The sequence below is a fragment of the Prinia subflava genome, chromosome 5 (genome assembly GCF_021018805.1).
Source record: "Prinia subflava isolate CZ2003 ecotype Zambia chromosome 5, Cam_Psub_1.2, whole genome shotgun sequence".
NCBI lineage: Eukaryota > Metazoa > Chordata > Aves > Passeriformes > Cisticolidae > Prinia > Prinia subflava.
Window position 1 is genome coordinate 18423755 of NC_086251.1, and position 19768 is coordinate 18443522.

Below are 19768 nucleotides of genomic sequence, written 5' to 3' on the forward strand. Positions count from 1 at the left end.
GTCTTTCATTAACTTCAGTGTGACTTAAAATGACCTGGTAGCCTGTGGTGCCCTATGCCACTCGGGTATCCAGGATTAATTCCTTTTGTTCAGTTCTGCTAAGAAAAGCTGTTTGAGGTGTCCAAGCCTTGGGCACTCAAAGAACTTTCAGATCTTGCTAGACTTCAACCATGTGCACCTCTAGCACATAAGGGCATAAAAGAAAATAAAAGGTAAGAATTGACCTTCAGTGCAGTGACTCCTGCCACTCAGGGGCAGCTGCAAAGGCTCTTCTTGGGGCTGGTGTTTGGAAGCAGCACAGTATTTACATGGGAGCAAGTCTTGTTTAAACCCTCATTGCTTTCTCCTTCACACTTCCCTGCAGAAATACATAGGGAATGTAGAGCCAAGTCATGCAGAAAATTAGGGGTGTGCACCCCTAATCTAATTTCTCCTCCACAAAGACACATCTTCCAGAGTCTGTCAGTCGTCCTTTGTGGGGAGCTACACCTTGTCTTGTGCTGTAGGTCACAGGCAGCTGGGGTAAAGCCACCGAGATCCCAAGCACCACACCGGTTTCCCTACAATTACTGCCAGGATATAGCTGCTCCTGTGTTCAACACTGAGTCAGGGAACAGCCAAGCCAGAAAACTCATGCAGGAAAGCCCTTCATTTATCCCTCCCAAATACGATGCAACTGTTTTAATAAAATGGGTTCATTATTTCCTGTTCTTTACAAGGTGAACTACTAATGATCAAAGAAAGGCATGGAACAGCTGACAAAAAGCTAAAAGCCCACAGACTTTAAGGAGCTCAAGAACTCTGGCCGTTATTTAACAAAGTGGAAATGGCTGTGGTCAAACCTTTCTGTAGGCACCAATGATTTTGAATTAGTACACTGTCCATCCCACAGGCTGGATTTAGAGTTAGGAAGAATAAATACTGAATACCTTCTCTTTGGAAATCAGATCTCCTTCTTTTAAAAGCAGGTCTACTTGGAGAACTCCAAGAAACTAAGTACTTCTAGAAAAACTTTACATAAATCAGTGCCAGGAGTAGGACAGCTGTGCTCAGCACTCACTTGTAGATACTGACCTTTCATAAGCTGCCGCTTTCCATATTTTCTAGTGGTTCACCACAGCTGTATCTATAAGCTTTGAATTTCTTCAGAGATTACCTAAATGTCACTCTCCTTGCCAGCATCTCTCCAGAGACACGTTCCAAGTGCATGAAGCTCAACAGGAATCTTTCCTGAAGTACTTTGGGTCCATCCTATTCCACTACCTCTTTGCGTTTTCCAGGCTGGTCCACAGCAGCAGCAGAGACTTCCTTTGCCCATCTCCACGTAACATCATTGCTCGAGTCTTTCAAAGACAGAAAAAGGCTTCAGCTCCTGGTCTGTGTGTTTTGGGACAGGCCTTGACAAGAACATACAGAGTAGTTAATGTGAGCCTTGGGCAACCAGTGTAATGCCTGTTTCCCTTTCTGAACCCCTGGGATGGCACATCTCACTCTTCAGAAACCATCAGAGATGAGCAACAAGGAGTAGCCTAACCTCACCCAACCCCTGGTGTCTTCTTGCGTCCTTCTTATCAGCAACCCCTATCATATATCCTCAAATCTTAATGGAATATTTTTAACTAGATTTTAAAAAGTCAATTTTTGACACTAAGCAGAGCCCAGTGTGGGAACTGCTGATGGAAAGCTGCTGCCCTGGGCTTTTGCAGCAATTTAGAGATCAGCAGCATCACTGTACCCAGCAATCCAGAAGGTTTGTAAGAACACAGCTAAAGCCCAATTATCCCCAGCTGTTTACTGAAAGCTGCCTTAGAGTGCCTCCCCCTTCTTTTTTCCTTTTTAATGAAGTCTTCCTTGCAGCAGTGTGTGTGAAAGTGTGCTCCTTCCCAGGCAGTGAGAGGAGGGAAAAAGGAGGAACATCCACTTTATGGAACCAGGGGGTGAAGGGTAATCAGAGCAGTGGCACCTACTCAGGGCTGAAGGCTGCCCTGATGAAACAGGGTGTGCTCCTCCCCACACGGAGCAGCCCCCACCCACCAGCTGATGGGCTCTGCCCAGCCCCTCACCAATACCATAACAGGTACAGCCAAGCCCTTGAGCCTCCCATTTCCAAAGAGAGTGGGGATTCAGAACTTTTGTAGTTGAGTTTATACATTTATAGGCAGCAATGCAATGGCTAATGCTTGGACTGGAGGTATAACAAGAGGTTTTGCTGAAATTCCCCCGGAAAATTTAAAAACAAAAATCAAATGAGTGCTGCTCAAGGCTGTAGGCTTTTCCTTGTAATGAGATATGCAGCTGAAGCAATTACTAACTTTATTTTTTTAAAAGAAGCAATAGCAGTTTGACTAGGAGGTCTTCCTTCAGGAATGAGCTAGTAAATGAAAGCATTAAGTTAATAAGGGCTTGAGTGCTTCAGATCATTACAGAGATGGCCTACAGCTCCACACTTCACCAACTTGATTTTTTTTTTTAGTATTATTGTCAAAACAGCTTAAAGAAAAGCCCCTTTGGATCCATTCAGCATTAAATGCAGCCTAGAAAAATGGCGGCTTTCCTCCATTAAGCAACATTTTTAAAAGCAAAAAACCAATAATTAAATTCCACTGATGAAAAATTGCTTCTAATAAATAAAGATAAACAGATGCCATTGGCCTTGGCAGCTTTCATGTCAGCGACCTGAGCTGCTACTGAACCAAATGAATGTGGTGCTGCAGGAGCTGGGAGCAGCACCCTGGAGAAACTCCCATTTCAACTACAGCCAGAGACATCTTGGGATATCATTCCTGGTGTTTGAGCACCAGCCAGGGTGGTTCCTGCCAGCCTGGCACCCCCACGGTTAAACCCCCTTTATCCTGCCTTCATCTCAATCTCCTGCTGGGCAAACCTGCCTTGGGACAGGTCCAGGACTGGGATCTGTGCTGTCCAGAACAAAGCTGGAACCTGCACCCAGGATCAAGGTGGTCATGCAGTGCCTGATGGAAGGTCCTTCGGGATGGCTGGGGCCAAACCAGCCCAGAGCCAGCACATCAGTTGTGTTTACCCTCACCCCCTGCCCCCAGCCAGGGCAGCATGCCCAGCAGGACAACAAACTCCTACTGCTTCCACATCCCAACCAGGGCACATCTCCACAAAAGAAGGAAGCTCTCCAGGAGATACCTGGACAGCAGAGTTCTTCCTTCTATTGGAGAATTCTTATAAATTATCATCCTTTTTCCCTCCCATTCCATCTCCCTCAGGCTCATTCTTAACTCAAACCATCTGAAACTTATTCTAAACTCTGAATGTGATCAACTAAACATAACCAGAGAGAGCTTCAGGCCTTCACTCCCTTCTATGCATCCACTTCCAGGGGGGTTCAGAGAATCAATGAGGTTGGAGGACCTTTGAGGAGGATGAAGCCCAACCTGTGACTGAACACCCCATGTGAACAAGATCATGGCACTGAGTGCCACATCCAGTCTTTCCTTAAACACCTCCAGGGACAGTGACCCCACCACCTCCCAGGGCAGCCCAATCCAGTGCATAATCACCTTCTGTGAAGAAATCCCTCCCTATGTCCAACGTGACTCTCCCCTGGCACAGCTTTAGACTGTGTCCTCTTGTCCTGTCACTGTTTGCCTGGGGGAAGAGACCAACCCCCACCTGGCTACATCCTCCTTTCAGGAACCTATAGTCACCCCTGAGCCTCCTTTTCCTCCAGGCAAAACAATCCCAGCTCCCTCAGCCAAGTTCCAGAAGCAGGGAAGTCATATTGCCTATGAGGTTACAATTGCAATATCACAAACTTAAGCTGGTTATTTCTTTCTTCTTTATTTTAAAAGCTACAATATTCAGGTAGCTCAAGGAAAAATAACCTTTGGATTTTGTCTGCTCATAAATCCATCACAACAGCTTGGGGGAAAACAGTAAATAAGATATTGGAAGAAGAGCACAAGAGGCCAAAAGAAGAGCATCTGCCTCTGGACGTGCTATTTGCAACCAAAGTCAGGTAGCAGGCTGTGATATTAGTGTGTGGTATTGATTTGTTCTTAATCCAGAGAAATGCCCCTGTAATGAACTCTGCTGTGCCCTTAATGATTTCATATTGAAGGATGTTAGGTACCTTGCTCATAACAGAGTAACAGCAATTCCAAAAATAGCAATCCTCATAATAAAATGTTATTGAGAATCCTGAATTTCAATATAAAAGGGACTCTGCTGTACTCAAGGGCTTACAAGATACAAATGCATACTTTAAAAAGTTGTATTAAAGTCATGTTGGTACCTGAGTTACAGAGACACCGTGAGATGCTACTCCAGGGAGCAGCTGAGCCCCAGGTCCCCAGGAAACTTTTAGGCAGATGTAGTACAGGCTGGATTTAATCCCACCAGATGACTGGGGCTGGATGTCTAGAAAGAGCTGAGGTGCTTTTGCAAGCTGCCTGTGAGGGCAGGAGAGTGTGGCTGCGGTGCTCCTCAGCAGCCATCAGGGACAGCATGGGAACAGGATGCTGGGCCAGGTGCCACGTGCCTGGTCCTGGCTCTGCTGCTCATCCCCAGCCCTTGGCAGATGCCCCTTCCTAGATCACCACCAAGCTGCCACTGCACCTGGTGCATGGAGAGAGGGCGGCCGCCGCCGGCTCCCCAGTGAGAAGATTCCCACCAAGAGCTGGGCCACCACAAGGAACTCAAGAGCTTGGAGCACCAGGTCTAAGGTTGACTCACTGGAGGTGATTCCCCAGCCTCAGCTTTGTCAGTGCTGCAAACAGCAGCCCCAGGTTAAGCCTGGCAGGTTTCCCGGCCTCTATCAGCACAGAGCTCGTCCTGCAGGCTGGCCCAGGGGGCAGGAGCACAGCGGCTGGGAAGGATGGTGGGTCCCCATCTCCCACCACAGGGTTGGTGCCAGAGCCCCTCTCCTGGACTAGAGGAGCAGAAGGGAAGACCCAGCCCTGCAAAGAGATGCTGCAGAGCTGCTTTAAGCCTTCAAGTAACCCTCAGGCACCAACCAACCTTTTTAAGAGCAACCAGGGGCATCTCCTGCCACCTCTGGCAGGACTGGGAACAGGATTAATTAGCTGGAGGAAACAAGGGGTGAACGTTTGCCTCCTACAAGCCCCCAAAACAAGCTCAGAGCTTGGTTTTTAGCTTATCCAGGATGTAGGCTGGGAAAAACCCCATTAGCTCTATTATGCCTTATTAAAACCATAATTGTCCTTATTACAGCCCATTGTTCCTGACCCCTGCCCAGAGGGTGATGTCACCAGGCTGTCCCTACCTGCAGGGTCTGTGTGTGGGGCAGGTGGGAGTGCCTGAGGGGGCTGTGGCGTACTGTCTCCTCCAAGACCCATTCCTGGGGAAAAGTGGTATTAAAAACTGGACCAGAACAGGGAACTTGTTACCCTGAACTGGCTCTAAGCAGGTGAAGCAGGAACTGTTTCCCTCTCCCCAAACCCCCTCTCTGTTCCAGCCTGGTTCTTGCTAAAGGTTAACCCACAGGCTGGCAGCACCTGGTTCTCCCCAGGGAGACAAGCAGCATCCTTGGACCCTGTCTCTGAGAAAGACTCTGAATCCTAAAGCAGTGAAAAGAGTGGCAGTGCATGGAGGGCAGAAGCTATTTGCATCCACATTCCAGAAAATTCTGCCTGCAAGAGCAGAATCAAGTTTACTCAAAGCTCCAGGCTATGTGAAACCAGAAAAAAATGAGTGATTCTAAGCCAGAATGGTTTTAGAAGAGGAGTGCCACCAGAGTTCAGCGGTTTTGTGAAGTCATAACTCCTTTGGAGCAGTATTTTTATTGTTACTTACATTACAGGCAGAGCTGAAGAGGTGCAGCTGTGACTGGGGTTCTGTGGAGCTTGGCACAGCTTGAATAGGCACTAAAAGGAAGCTTTCAATCTAAAAGGACAAGGAAAAGGCAACACTGCTAGGAATTAATTTGTCCATCGTGTGGAGCGGGCCCTGGTGGGGGACTCGAAGGTGAGAAGGAGCCCAGCTGTCACTCAGGAAGTGCAGGATGGACTTTTCCTGCACTGCTGTCTGCTCCCCCACTCCCATCTAGCCCCAGCACTAGTACCAGTAAATCTGAGTAGCTGCTCATTTCACCAAAGGGGTCATGAGCTCTGCCAAAAAACCCTGGTACAAGAGGTGTCCTCAAACCTCCAGGCAGACTGGGGACACAACTCCTGCATTCGAGTCAGAACCAAAACCTTATCCCCGCCAACCCACTGCTCTGCTTGTGAAATGCTGCCTCTTCTCGCCCACATTTGTTTAAATTCAGTTCACTCCCTGAAGGCAGAGTTGGTTTTTTGGTGTAAAGGGGGCCAAGAACTTACATTTGTTGGAACTGTGATTTTAACAGCCTGATCCCGTGACATTACCCGTGGTAAGTGAACTGTAAAATACATGTGAAGATCTATTTAATACATGTGCAACCTTCTTCACTGTTCCATGATTTAGGGCTCTGCTCCCTGTTTTGGGGTTCAGGATTTTTCAATCTGGAACTGTAGACAAACCTCAAACACTTCTTTTGAGTAATCCTGCCACAACTGCCAGCTAGAGCCTAAACAACTGAATCATTCATGAGCCCATCCGCAGAGCACGAGGCATTCAGCAGAGGAAAGAGCACGTCAGCCTCTAACTGGCTGCTATTAAAAACCTGGAAAAGGGCGGTGGGAGAGGGAGGAAGGAGGAAAAGGAAATAAATTATGTTGATCATGTTTGTGGAACGATGATGGAAGACGGATGGAAAACACAAAGACAAAATGTGAATTAGCCTGGGATATCTTAAGACAGTTGGGCACATTTAAATGGGACAAGATTTAATTTACGTGAATATAAAATAGGTCCTGATGATGCTCAGTATGTAACAGAGGAATAATAGGCAAGAGAAGAACAACAAGAGCTGGGTGTGGAGGAACACGGCTACAGATGTCATTCTGTAGTGACATTAGCTGTTATTTCAGTCTGGAGGGAACTGAGCTGACATCCTCCAGGAGTGCAGATAGCAGCTGAAGTCCAAACCCTGAGCCTGGTGCCTCATATTTCAGGTCATCATTGCTTAATTCTGCATCCCAAAATGGGCAGCAAGGAATCAAAGCATGTAAAATAACATGGGAAAGCAACTAGCCACTAAAATCTGCTTGGGAGGGCAAAAAGATGATTAAACAGGAAGCTCTCCCAGGAACTGGAGAGGAGGGAGAGGGAACCACGACTCCGGAAGCATCAGGCACATTTTTCTGGTGTCAGATTTCTGGGATAAAGGGGTTCCAGCCTTTCTGAGCAAAGTGACAAAGAAAATACAAGACTCACCTGTAAGGGTTTCTGTGGGCAGTGGAAATCCTGCAGTGTGGCAGATCTACAGATGTACAAACATGCACATAAGGTCAAAGCTATACAGTGTCACCCCACACCTCCACACCCCGTGTCAGCGCCTGCTTTGGCTCTCTCTGACCCCAGGGGCGCAAGGGGCTCAGTGTGACCCTTAAGCTCCCCCCATGGCTGCCAGGAACACACGTGGGACCGTCAGAGTCTCACCTGGGACTGCAGGGGGCAGGGTTGGCTGCTGCTATCCCAGTGTGGGGAGAGAGCAGACGGTGGCAGGATCAGGCCCTGCCGGGGTACTATGCCTCGGTGGAAAATGCTCATCTCTTGTCAGCAACATAGTTCACCACACAGAAAAATGAAGCCTGGAAATGCCTTCTGCTCAGCAGCTCATTTTTGCAGAGAGCAGCCGTAATCAGAAGAGGGAAAGCTGCTGCTCCTGCTGGCCTCTGCAGCTTCCTTTCAGTCAATGGCAGCAGTGGGAAGGCAGGAGGAGCAGCCTCCTCTGTGGAGCCTTAAGAGGGCTCCAGAAGACCGGAGTGGTGCACTTGGAATGATGCTGGAATGAGTCACTGAATGCATTCGGGGGGCATCAGCATCCTTGCTGCTCATGTGATTACAGCTCTTTTGAGAGCATTATGCTCCCTCCCCGCGAGGAATTTGTCATCTTTGAAGGCACCACGTGAATCTGCTCCCCGTTGCCTCAATGGCCAGCTGGGAGAGAGCATTCTCCTTTGCCATTTCCCCAGCAGGCTGTATTTGTCCTGTCACACCAGGGAGGAGAGTATCACTGCCTGAGCCTCGACTTGCTCTCCACTGCTGCAGCCTTGCTTAGTCCCAGCCCATCAGCAAAACCAGGGTATTACAATCACCACTGAAGGGAGGCTTCATAAATGGCAAAAGAAAGGGGCACCAAGGCCTCCCTAGGGGGAAATCTCCCCCCAGTTAAATGGCAGGAGAAGAAAGGGCAGGTCTGTGAACTGGTTTGGGGTTAGAAGCAGCCTTGCAGGGGAGCATAAAGAACTCATCTCGTTTGAAACGGCAGAACAGAGACTGCCCAAAGCTGGACCCTCGCAGCAACTGCCTACCACTACAGCTCTTTCTTTCCCTGTTATTCCTGAGCAAGCTGTGCTGACCACCTGGCCACCCCAGGAGCTGAGCTAGCTGCTGAAAGGGCAATGAGCACAGCTGAAATCTCCAGGTCCAAAGCGAGATGTGCCTGTGCTCCTGTCTGAGAGGGGCAAGCACCCCAGAGACCCGAGGCTGGGGGGTGCTGTAAGACGGCAGCTGCACTTTGATCAGGAACACTGCAGAAGCCCTTTCAAAGTGAAAGGGATATCACTTTAAAGCAATAGCTTCATGCTTAGAAACACTGTGCTCCAGACGTCACAGACACTACCCCACGACAGTATTGCAGAAAGGGTGCTAATTTCCCTTTGGGACTCGGAAAGAGTGGCTGTGGCCAAGCTGCGCTCCTAAGGACACAGAGGGGAACAGGACAGCTCTTCCTTCTCGGTTTGTGCTCCACCTTCAACTCAGCCCTCCTGGAAATGGGGCTTGGAAGCAGGTCCCATAAATGTACACAGTCACATTCCTGTCTTCCCCAATGCATCCCAGGAATGCAGAGCAGTCCCGCAGCGCGGCACTGGCTCGCTCACTGGCCTCTCCTGAGCCAGCCGGCTCTGTCTCCCGTGCACAGGCAAACACGCCCGCGGGTGTTTTTGGCGGAAGCCTGTGCTCCGAGCCGAGCGCAGCCCAGGCCCAGCGGCCAGCCCGCCGTGCGAGAGCGGTGCGGTGCCGCAGCCCGAGCGGCGGGCCCGGCTCTGGGCCCGGCTCTGCGCCTGGCGGGCCCGGCGCTCCCTGCCCTGAGGGCTCCGGGGCGGGCAGCGCCGAGCCCCCGGCGCCCCCGCGCGGCCGCGGCGCGCACTGCGGGCGGGACAGCCCTGAGGGGATGAGGGGAGCTGCTCCCGCTGCTTCACCCGCCCTTGCTCAGGTCAAAATCCCACGCAGCCTCCAAAAGGACACATTTATACCCCCGCGGCAGCTGATAATACGCTAATAACTACCAATACTAATAAATCTGCTATTAATTCTAATAACAATCATAGTGTTAGGTTGCAATAGGTGATTATACTACTGGATCCTAAAACATGGTATTGTAAATTGAATTTAATAGATCTCAACAGTAAAATTTTTGATAATTGTATTAATAGCTAATACCGACACTAAAAATGCCAATGCTTACAGGAGATGATAATAAACACTAATAAACTAATATTACTAATTAATGAATGCTAACAAAGCTAATAACCCCCCTGTCACTACCCTGACAGGACAGAGGGCAATGATGGGTGACACCGCAGGCCTCTGGGTGACCCTGAGGCCTTGGGCTCCCCTGGACTGCACTGGCACGTTTTGATCCATTACTCCAAACTGCCCCTTCTCATTAGGCCCAAGCTCATAATAATTAACCTCTGTTATCAGAGCCTCAAATGCCCTCGAGTAACCCCTCCCAGGGACTCCAGTGACCTCAAGGACCCCTGAGGTTCTGCCCCCTCAGCTCCCGGGGGGAGCAGCCTGCAGCATCCCACACCAGCTCTCATATCCAGGCTGGCAGGGGCAGGGATGTGAAGCAGGCTCTGCCCCAGCTTCCCTCCCAGCCTGGTCCCTCTGTTCATCTTCTCACGGAGCTGGCTCCTCAGCAGCAGGATCTGAGCAAGCAGAGAACTCACCTGGCTCCTGGGAGCCCTTCAGGTGTGCCACACACAGTCAGTACAGAGTCTTAAGCTTTATTTTTCTATTGGCCAGCAACTTAAACTGGGTTAAAAAAAACCAAAAGCGATGAATATTGTTACACAGAGAAAAAGTATAAAACAACTCAGTGGACAGAAGCCAACTTACTGTTCATGTCTCATTCTTCCTGGCCTCTCCCAACCCTGTACAATGTGTTTGAAGGGAATGGGCAAAGGCAGCTATGAAGATATGCTTAAGAAATCAGAAATATTGCTTCAAGCAACATGCTCAATATTTTCCTCTTAGTTAGTAGTCAATACTTGTTAAGGAACTTTACTATAAAACAAGAAATAATTTAGAGATTTCTCCTTTAGATCATTACAGAATAATTTAGATTTCTTTCTTACTGTTGTGGAACCAAGGATACACCTCAGTTCCTCCACCTCTCTTTCTGCATTAGTTGAGGATTATTTCATAGGACTGATAATGGAGGAGTTTCAGATTGACCTGCTCTGAATTTTAACGTGTCACCCTTTAGCTCCAGACCACGATTTTTGCTCTGTGAACCCCACGATGCTGCAAGACCCTTTACTGGTCTGGATGATTCTGCTTAAGCTGGCTGGCTGCTGCTGGGGACAGGGCTCAGCCAGCACTGCAAAAAGGCCAGAGGAGGGAAGAAATTTATTTATGAGCGTCTGAGCTTATCTTCACTGCTCAGAAACACCCAACTCCCCTTTCTACTGATTCATGAGTGTAACAGGCATACCAGGAAGGAGGGAACAAGACAAGAGGAACACAAGATCCTGTGAATTCAGGCTATGATCCTGCTGGCACCAAGTCCATGACAATGTCTGTGTCCTGTAGGTATCCAGGACCCCAATGCAGAGACAATATTTAATTAAAACCTATTCCTCAGCAGCAAACAGCTAACCCAGCACTACCAATTGAACAAGTACACTGGGGCAACTGGTTGAAACTGACTTTTCTGACTTTCTTGGCAGTACCAAGTAAAGTGAGCTTCCAGACAAAGCCAGGAAACCCTCAGGTGATTAACCCTCAAGCTCTTTGGAGGCTAAAAAACATTGGTGTATATCCATTTCCTGCCAAGGGAGGCAAACCTGGAGGTTTTAGTTGGAAAAAGCAAACCAAGGGAACCTCTCAACATGTAACAGATGAAAAAGGTATTTCCACTAACTGAGCAGGCCAAAGGGTGGCAAGATATGGCAGCCCCAAAAAAGACCAGCTCTTCACCAAACCTCATCAGGGGACAGGGAGGTGGAAATAAGAGTCCTCAGTCATGCTGGAAACCAGTCAATAGAACAGACTAGACCCAAAAAAGGCAGTCCATCATCTTTGCTTCAGAACTGCTGGGAAGCAAAAGGCCTCTTGTGGCTCCTAATGGCACTGTGTTGGAGAAGGCTTCAAGGAAGAGGAGGAAGAATTGCTGAGAAATCCTAAGGCACCCACGACATCTTGGCAACACGAGTGTCACAACTAGATTTCAGCTGCACCAAGTTGTGCTCCCAGTTGACTGGGCAAGCAGCTCCTGCTCCCAGTAACCAGGCAGGCATCCTCTGTGGTGGAGAACAGCTGTGTTGGGACATTGGTGCACACTCAGGAGGAGGGAGAGAGAGAAATCTTCCATGTATGAGAAACTCAGCTCTGGCCCCAGCACAGTGCAGAACCATCATCCGTCCTCAAAGTCAATGCCTGGAACTGCTGAGCCACTGCTCAAGAGAGCAAACCATGACTCTTGTACAGCATCCTGATAGCTTCATGTTGCTCTGGAAAAGCCTCAAGGGAAATGGCCTTGGATAAATCTTGCTTTGTAGTTATATCAAGGGACTGTTTGCTAAAGCTTCCAGCAGAAGATCTGCAGCTCTTTTGTTTCTTGACACTGAAGAGGACCTGCTGAACTCCTGGCTGCCCTGTACACAGCAAAGAGGGTGACCTTCCCCAGGGGGGCAGCTAAGGCATTCAATTACAGAGCCAAGTCCTCAAGTTGCAGACACTTTGGTGGTGGTGGTGGTGGAGGAGACTGGTCAGGTTGGCAGGTGCTAAGGGAAGTGGCAGAGGGGGAGCGACAGAGCTCTCACAGCTACTAATATGGTTCTGACTTTAAACTCTTGTACAAGCAGCAGGTGAAAATCATCCCAAAGATCTGCAGTGTGAAGGGAAGAAAGAAATACATGAAAACCACAGAATGGATGCAGTGGAGTCAGCAACTTGCAAACTAGCAGCTCAGAGCCACACTGGAGTGTCAGCCAGCTCCTACCTGGGGATAACACACTCCAGCTTGCAATAGGCAGCAGGAAAATCTGTGCTAATCCTTGTAATTAACCACCAGTAGCTTCCTGGGGTGTAATCTGGCTGCTTGCCAGAACAAAGGGGAGGATGAGGAACTCCCAGACACATCTGCATCATCAGAAAAGAATATCCTGTGCCCTCCCCTCTTAAAATGAGAGTGCAAGACATTCACATTCTGCGCCTTTACTCATCACCCTCTCGCAAATCATTGCAGACCCACAGGGTTGTTCGTCAACATGACATGGCTGAAGGAAAAATTCTGGATAATCCTTAGGATCCCGGTGGAAGGTCCCTGCTGCGGGGCGGGCAGTTACGGGATGCAGCCACAGGAGGGCTTCCTCGGGCTGCCGAGCCATGGCCTCCCACAGCCCCGGAGCACAACTCCTTCCCCGGCCCTGCTGGATACCCACCTCACCTGCAGGCAGCTCACCAGACTGGCACAAAGGCTTTTGCCTTGGACCTGCTGAACCTTGGGTCCCCCAAGTGCCTGGCAACTTCCCCTTGCCAGGCAGGGAAGAGCAATAAAACATCTTTTTTTCCATCCCTAAGCTCAGAAGTTCCTTCAATTTCTGCCCAGCACCCCAAAACTCCCTCAGCCCTTTTTACCTGCACACAAGCAATGCTGATGCCCACTGCCCCAATAATTTTCAGATGCTCTTGAATGAAGTTTTCCAGCTTGGTAATGCAACCACTCTGCAAGGTAAAAGGAGAGACATGGAAAATCAGCTTTATTTTAACCTCTTGTTCACTTTAATCCAATGTTTGCAACCCTTGAAAGCAGCACTTTAAAAAGTGGTGGCTGTGAGCAATCTCTTTCCCTGACATCTCTGGAAAAGCTAAGCAGATGATGTCAACTGCATCATGCCTGGTGTTGCTCAGGACCAGCTGGCTCAAGGACCTCTGAACAAACCTAAGGTGGCTGCTGGCAGTGCAGGAGAAATACAGAAGAACCAACCACATCACATGTTTGTCTTTCTTCTCTCAGATATGTGGAGAAAGATTCCCTCACTCACTGCCTTGCTTCTGCCTGGAGGGGATGTTTATTCCTGTAAGGCCAAAAGGCCGAGGAAATGCTGCTAAGTGCATCCCGCACCAACAACCCTAACATAACTGAAACCTTTTAAAAGTAAATTCTTCCCACTGCTATTTATTACAGCAGTGAGTTTTGGTGTGAAGCTGGAAAGCCAGGCTCTGTCTGCCTCTGCCTTGCAACTGTCAATCAAGGACCAGAAGTATGTCCATTTGAACCTCACGGAGTAATTCCAACCACAGGAAGCTGTGTCAAATGTAGGACTTGCATCCAAATCTCTTGCCAGAACAAACAACTTCTCCTGCTTCTCCCCATAATTAATGCACCCAGTGGTAACAAACATAATTAATTATTTTTCTCTGTATCTGCGTATTAAATAACAGTCCACAGAGCTGAACACTCAGCTAAAGGAATGAATTCTACATTCCAAGGAACGCTACTGACTTTGAAGCCTACTGACAGTTTGCAGTAATAACCCAACGCTGTCACTCACTGCCCACCTCCTCCTCAGTTTGTGACAGGTGGCACTGAAGCCCCTCTGCTCTTTACCTCCTTGTAGATGTTGGAAGGATGGTCTCTTCTGCCACACAGGTCAGTGATGGTCTTGCAGCAGCTGTCCGGCACTTTCCTCCCACTGGCCTCTGGAGATCTGATCCACAGGCTGTCGGCCCAGTCTGAGTAGTTGTTGCTCCCACAGCACTTGAACTGCACGCACAGACAGCAAAGGCTGAGCCTGCAAGCACTGCAACCTTCTCCTCCCTCCAGCCTCCACACCAAGCCCCGGGCTTCACCCTCCTCTGCAGACATGCCAGCTATCTCATGGGTTTGGTTTTTTCAAATAATATAATTATTAGTGATTTTTGTGTTAAGAGTTCCCCAATGGCCATTTAAATATCAAGTTCATCCATCCTTCAGCAGCTGTGACTTTTGTTTACTGCTGGGACGAACTGTAACCAGAGTGCACCTGCAGCTGCCTCAGCTCATAATGCATGTTAATGATGGCAACAGGGTAAGTTTAATTACCAGTTACCATCACAAATGCACCTGCTATGGCACTATGCAAAGAGTAGTCCCTGTGCTCTGGAAGTGCCTATGCACAAGGGCCTTTTCTGTGGGAAAACCTGTCAGAACTGTGGCAGCCCTAACCTGAGCCACCCCTGAGCCAGGAACAGCGAGCAACAGTGGAAGAAGAGCTCTTCTCTCATTACATCTTGCTCTCTAGGATACTGAAAAGCTTAATGAAAAATGTCAGCAATTCCTCCAAAGCTTTGAACTGGGAAAGCAGAAGCAGCTGTCAGAGTGACTTGGCAGCTCCAGTTCACTGGGAGCAGTTCAGATATCATTTCTCCAGTGCTACAGGTCATGCAATTCAGTGATCAGACCATGCAATGCTGCCAGTTGCATGGCTCAGGCCCTGCACCTCACCTAACTTTGTCTTGAATCAGAACATACACTCAGCATACAGAAGAAGTACCTGTAGGTTGGATGTCAAGAGGTGCCTTTTGTGTGCTAGGTTTTAAGCCCTGAAGTTGCATTAATTCTCTCTGCCTCCAGACACACCCACCTCCTGCTGTAGTTTGTCCACTGCACTGGTAACACTCTCTTCTCCCTCCCTCCGGTACTTCTGGGTCATGGTGTTCTTCAAATTTTGCTTCAGCTCCAGGCTCAGCTGAACGGAAGAGACAGATGGGGTAAAATCACAAGGCAAACTCACTCCTCAGAACGACCCAAAGGCCTGCATACATTCCATTGCTTTTGCTCCAAGAGGAGGACGGAGAACCTAGAGGAAGCTACAGCTTCCTTCAAGATCATCCTCCACGGCTGGACTGGACAGGATTATTTCCAAATGATTATAGATCAGGCCTCTGTTTTAAGAACTGCAGGGAGGTGCTTTGGGATCACATTTCAACCTGTGTCACACATCCCCACGTGGCTTCTCACCTTGAATATGCAAGACTGCCAAGACATGCCTGCAATGGAAGGGAATACAAAAGTGTGCCTGCTTAAACATGAATATAAATGTGAGACCATGTGCAGTCTTCTCCCTCTAAAGCCTGTAAAAAAACCCTAAAAACTATTTTTGTAAAAATTACAAATTACTCTGTCCAGGAGCAGGAAGAAATCAGAGTCCTTGGCATGATGGAGTGAAACCACATGAACCAGCTCTCGTATCATCTTCAAAACCATGCCAGAGGAGGGAATTAAGTGTGTGATTGCAAAAATAACTGCAAGGTCTTTCTTGATAATAGAGAGACACAGTCTGATTTTGCAAGAGCAGAATTTCTGAAAGCATCATCATAAACCACTGGCATGTTCAAGTGATTGGATTCAAACACTTATTCCTATGGAGACTCTTTTAATCTAGCTGAATTCTTCTCACCCTTTGGTGACAGCCAAGAAGTGCCAAAGAGCCACATCCTTTTTTCTGTTATCCTGGTTGCATCTCTTTTTTTTCTTATTGGTTCATGCAGCAACACTGCTTTTGTCCAACACCTTTGAAATTCCAAGTTCCTATACCAATAAACAATGCCAACATGCATTTTAGATGGGGTCAATGGAATAAACAGCTGAGCAACCTCTTTATATACATTTTATTCTACACAGTAAGTAGTAAATGAGAAGTCAAACATCTGGTTATGCTAAACTGTGCAAAATACAGTCTGGAGAGTTTATTCTCCCTTTGAAACACTGCTTTCTCCAGTCCCCTGTGTCAGATGGAGACACCACCTACCTCACAGACATGACACGAGGTGTCATTCATTAATATTTGCAAAATGCTTTGAGATCTTAGGCTGGGAAGCTCTATGGAAATGCAAAGGGCTTAGCGTAATAGAAAGAAAGGAAAAGGTTCAGCAGCTGGCAAATAAAGAGGAAAGTCCATTAGCAGAATTATTACTTGGGAGAAAAGCAGTTACCTGCGGGCTCACGAGGAAGAACTGCAGCATGGAACAGAGATAAAGAACCAGTTTAGAGACACACATGCAAGCCTTAGACACCAAAGCAAGGGCTGAAATAAAAAGTGACAAACACAGCAAGCAGCCTGCAACCAAGAGAGAAGTGGGATTTATCAGCCAGAGGGCAAAGGGATGTGCAGCTGTTGATCAGAGATGCACTCAAGTGATCTAAAGCACTCAAGGGTGCAGTTCTGAATATGTTGTCCCTTATTTCAACCCAGGGATCAGCTCCTCTTCATCCATTGCCACATATGAACTTCATGCCTTTGCACAGATGGGTGGACAGATCCTGGCTTCCTGCCATGCCTGCCAGGATTGATCTTTTCCTGTTAAATATGCACATTCATACCCCAGATCCCTCCTGGCAGGAGCCAGTACAGCTCTTTGGCTCCTTGCAAACCACCAGTGCCCATCCAAGGCAAAGTACAGAAGGTCCAAGAGAAAATGGAATGGCAAGGAGTCCTGGCAGTGAAGTCAACAAGACGGGATGTTCAGCTGCTTTTCAGACAGACATTTGGTAACAATCCTAATTTGCCACTTCCAATCAATTTCCAGACATGAGAGCAACTCTGCAGGCTGTTTGTGCCTTGGCGGATAAACTCCCTTTGAAAGCAAAGTGATGAATTAAGCTCTGCCCTCGGCACCTGCAGGAAGTGCCAAGCCAGGCCTGCAGCTGTTGGGAGCCTGTCCTGCTTCTCCAGCCCCTCAGCTGTGCTGCTGAAGTAAAACTCTCAAGGAGTTCTTGACCTGGAAGGACCTCTCAGCCTCCCTTTATTACCTTTGCCAGGTGCAGCAGGAACTGTTCCTGTGTCCTGAACATGCTAAAGTGGCACTAATGTGAGTTCAGTTGCTTGCACTATGCCTTGAAGGCTGTTAGGAGAGTTCCTAGATGTACACAGCCTCAAAAACTGTCTTCTTCAAGGGTCTGCAGAAAAACAGGGCGCAAAGTGCACCACAGGCAAGAGCTGAGCAGCAGGGCTGAGCAGCCCCTTGGAGTAATGACCACCATTTCATCAAAACCAGTAAATAATCCAAGCTCTTTTGTATCTGGAGGGGAGTGAGTAGGTGACCCACAAACAGAGCTATGTCCCAAGCATCCATCTCCACTGGCTGGAGAAATGGGATGATAACGAGCTGTTCTCTCCCTTGTTGGAGTCTCCAAGGACTAATGCCCACTCACCTGCTGGTAGTAGATATAGGCCAGGATTCCTGCAATGATCTCCAGGAGAAAGATGCATAGCAACAATATGAAGTACTGTAAAATAATGGGAAAAAGACATTAGAACAGAACATAAGGAGATGCCAGGAGGCAGCTTTTCTTTACCTGGTAAAATGTCTGACTCTGTCTTCACTGATGCTTTTCTGCAGCAGGGGCTGGGATTAAGACTTGAATAGGGTAGGAAAGGAACAATCCCACAGATGAATAAATAAACACCAAACCATAGAATAACTGAAGACAAGCAGCAGCAAGTGTGAGTTTAACTCACAGAGCCAGAGGGATATAGAGAACGGAGAAGTGCAGGCAATGAAGATAAGATCACTGTACAGAAGAAAGTGGTTGCTAAATAACCTAATGACTACATCCAGTATCATAGAAAATATCTGATTCTGACATCAATACAAAAAAAAAATTAAACTTTTGCTTGTTTTGACATAGTTTAGGGCATTTCACCAGGTTACTAAGGAGCAATATAAGATGATTCAATAAAACCACAGAGGGCCCATTTCACCCAATATACAGCACAGCAGCTAAGCATAAAGCATCATTTGTGCTCCCTGTGACTTTTGCAGGGCTCAGCCACAGGCTGAGGGGCACTGTTGAAGTGGATGGACTTCAGCACTGGTTCACACTCAGCACTGGGACTTGTATCTGCTCCTGAATTGGGATCTCATGGAAAAGCTTAGCATCTCAAAACCAAAGTGAGAAGAACTCTTAGAAGACTAATAGGAGAACATGACTATTTCTTAAAAGGACTTAGTGGCAATGAAGTGAAAAGGGTAAGCCTTGGCTCCCACAAGGAGAATCAAATGGGCAGTACAGAAAACTGTTTGGCAGCCCTGTTCTATTCACAAACCAGTAAGAAAGCCAAACCCATGAGGAATATGTGCAGTAGATTAAAAGGACTGGGCAGGCTTGAAGAGCCAGGGTGATGAGTCCACTGCCTGCTTAGGGTCCAAGACAGCTTTTCAGGGAGAACCCCTCTCCTGACAAACAACCCCTGCCTTGCTCATGGTCAGCAATGAAGAGTTTCTTTACAGATCCAGGCTGTTCTGTGACTGCTATTAAATTAATCTTTTTGTAGATAAAGCTGAAGAGAACCCAGTTCCAGCCATAACAAGGACCTCAAGCTAAGTTCCTGTAAGAGTTGGCTTCCCCAGGACAGAACAAAGTATCTCCCATTTTCTGTTTTACCCTCAACCTTACGAAAGGTCTGTTACCAGGAGATGAAGCAAGTGACTGCCTACAAATGTAACTGGACATCAAACCTGCACAAAAAAGGACAATGAAGATCTGACACAGCAAGGATGCCTTCTCCTGCACAAGGGTTACACCCCACTGTGCACTCTTTTCACTAGGTATTTCCCAGCCCCTTCTTCTTGCAGGAGTAAAATGACACAAACACTCAGGCTTCCCCTTTCACCCCTGCTGGGCTTCAGCAGCTGCAAAGCAAGGACAGCTGGGTTTTATCTGCAGACCAGGCATTAATCTGAGCACACAATCTGGGCCTTTCACTCCCCTGCGCAGGCTCTCCCCCGCAGCAATCCTGACCATCTCCGCAGCCTGTACAAGGTACTCATTCATCCCAGGGCAGTGAGTCACCCACTGGAGTGCAGGGGAGCTAAACGCTGCTCTCAACACTCCCAGGAGGTTGAAAAGGGGCAAGAAAGGGTTGGCAGGCCTTGACAGAACAGCCAGCTCTCTTTAGGGACCTTGTTATGCCTTAACTGACCTGACATCATTTCTCTGCTGAGGAGGGGCAGGAGGATGGCAGGATGCTGAGAACAACCAATGGACTGGAAAGCTTATTTATTTTTCCTTGCTCTGTGTAATGGCAGATGCATTCAGGTAGAGCTAAAGTTATGTCACCACAAGCTCTCTGTTCACTGTGCTGGCTTACAGTGGATAGAAACAAACACGGATCCAGCAGACCTTAACAAATCTGAGTCACAAGGAAAGCCTTGTGAGGGAGGTTAGTGCATTTACCACCCATGAACCCAACCTGTCTCTGCTGACACACTCCACCATTATCTTACTCTCATTGTTCCCTCAGGGCCACTTCTAAGTATCATGCTGATGTAGGGGAGCAGCAGCTCTCATCTGGACACACACAGAGCACAGGGCCCCTCTCCCTGCTCTTCAGCTGTGGCTGCAGGGCTTTCTTGGAGGTCTGCTACGGGAGAAGTACGCCAGCTCTGGCATGGAACTGTAGGGACGTGCCCAACT

The 19768-nt window shown here is 48.1% G+C and overlaps 1 protein-coding gene across 4 annotated transcripts in view; it reads right to left on the reverse strand.

Annotated features, from left to right (window-relative positions):
- Positions 1–10072: 10072 nt before the first annotated feature.
- CD151 (CD151 molecule (Raph blood group)) overlaps positions 10073–19768 on the reverse strand; it is a 31887-nt gene continuing 22191 nt past the window's right edge. For all 4 annotated transcript variants that reach the window (XM_063398249.1, XM_063398248.1, XM_063398246.1 and 1 more), the window contains 5 exons: positions 17504–17578; positions 14934–15038; positions 13919–14074; positions 12946–13032; positions 10073–12193 (listed from right to left, as the gene is read on the reverse strand). In XM_063398249.1, the coding sequence (XP_063254319.1) occupies positions 12134–12193; positions 12946–13032; positions 13919–14074; positions 14934–15038; positions 17504–17578 (483 nt within the window). In that variant the 3' untranslated portion in view covers positions 10073–12133. The remainder of the gene's footprint in view (positions 12194–12945; positions 13033–13918; positions 14075–14933; positions 15039–17503; positions 17579–19768) is intronic.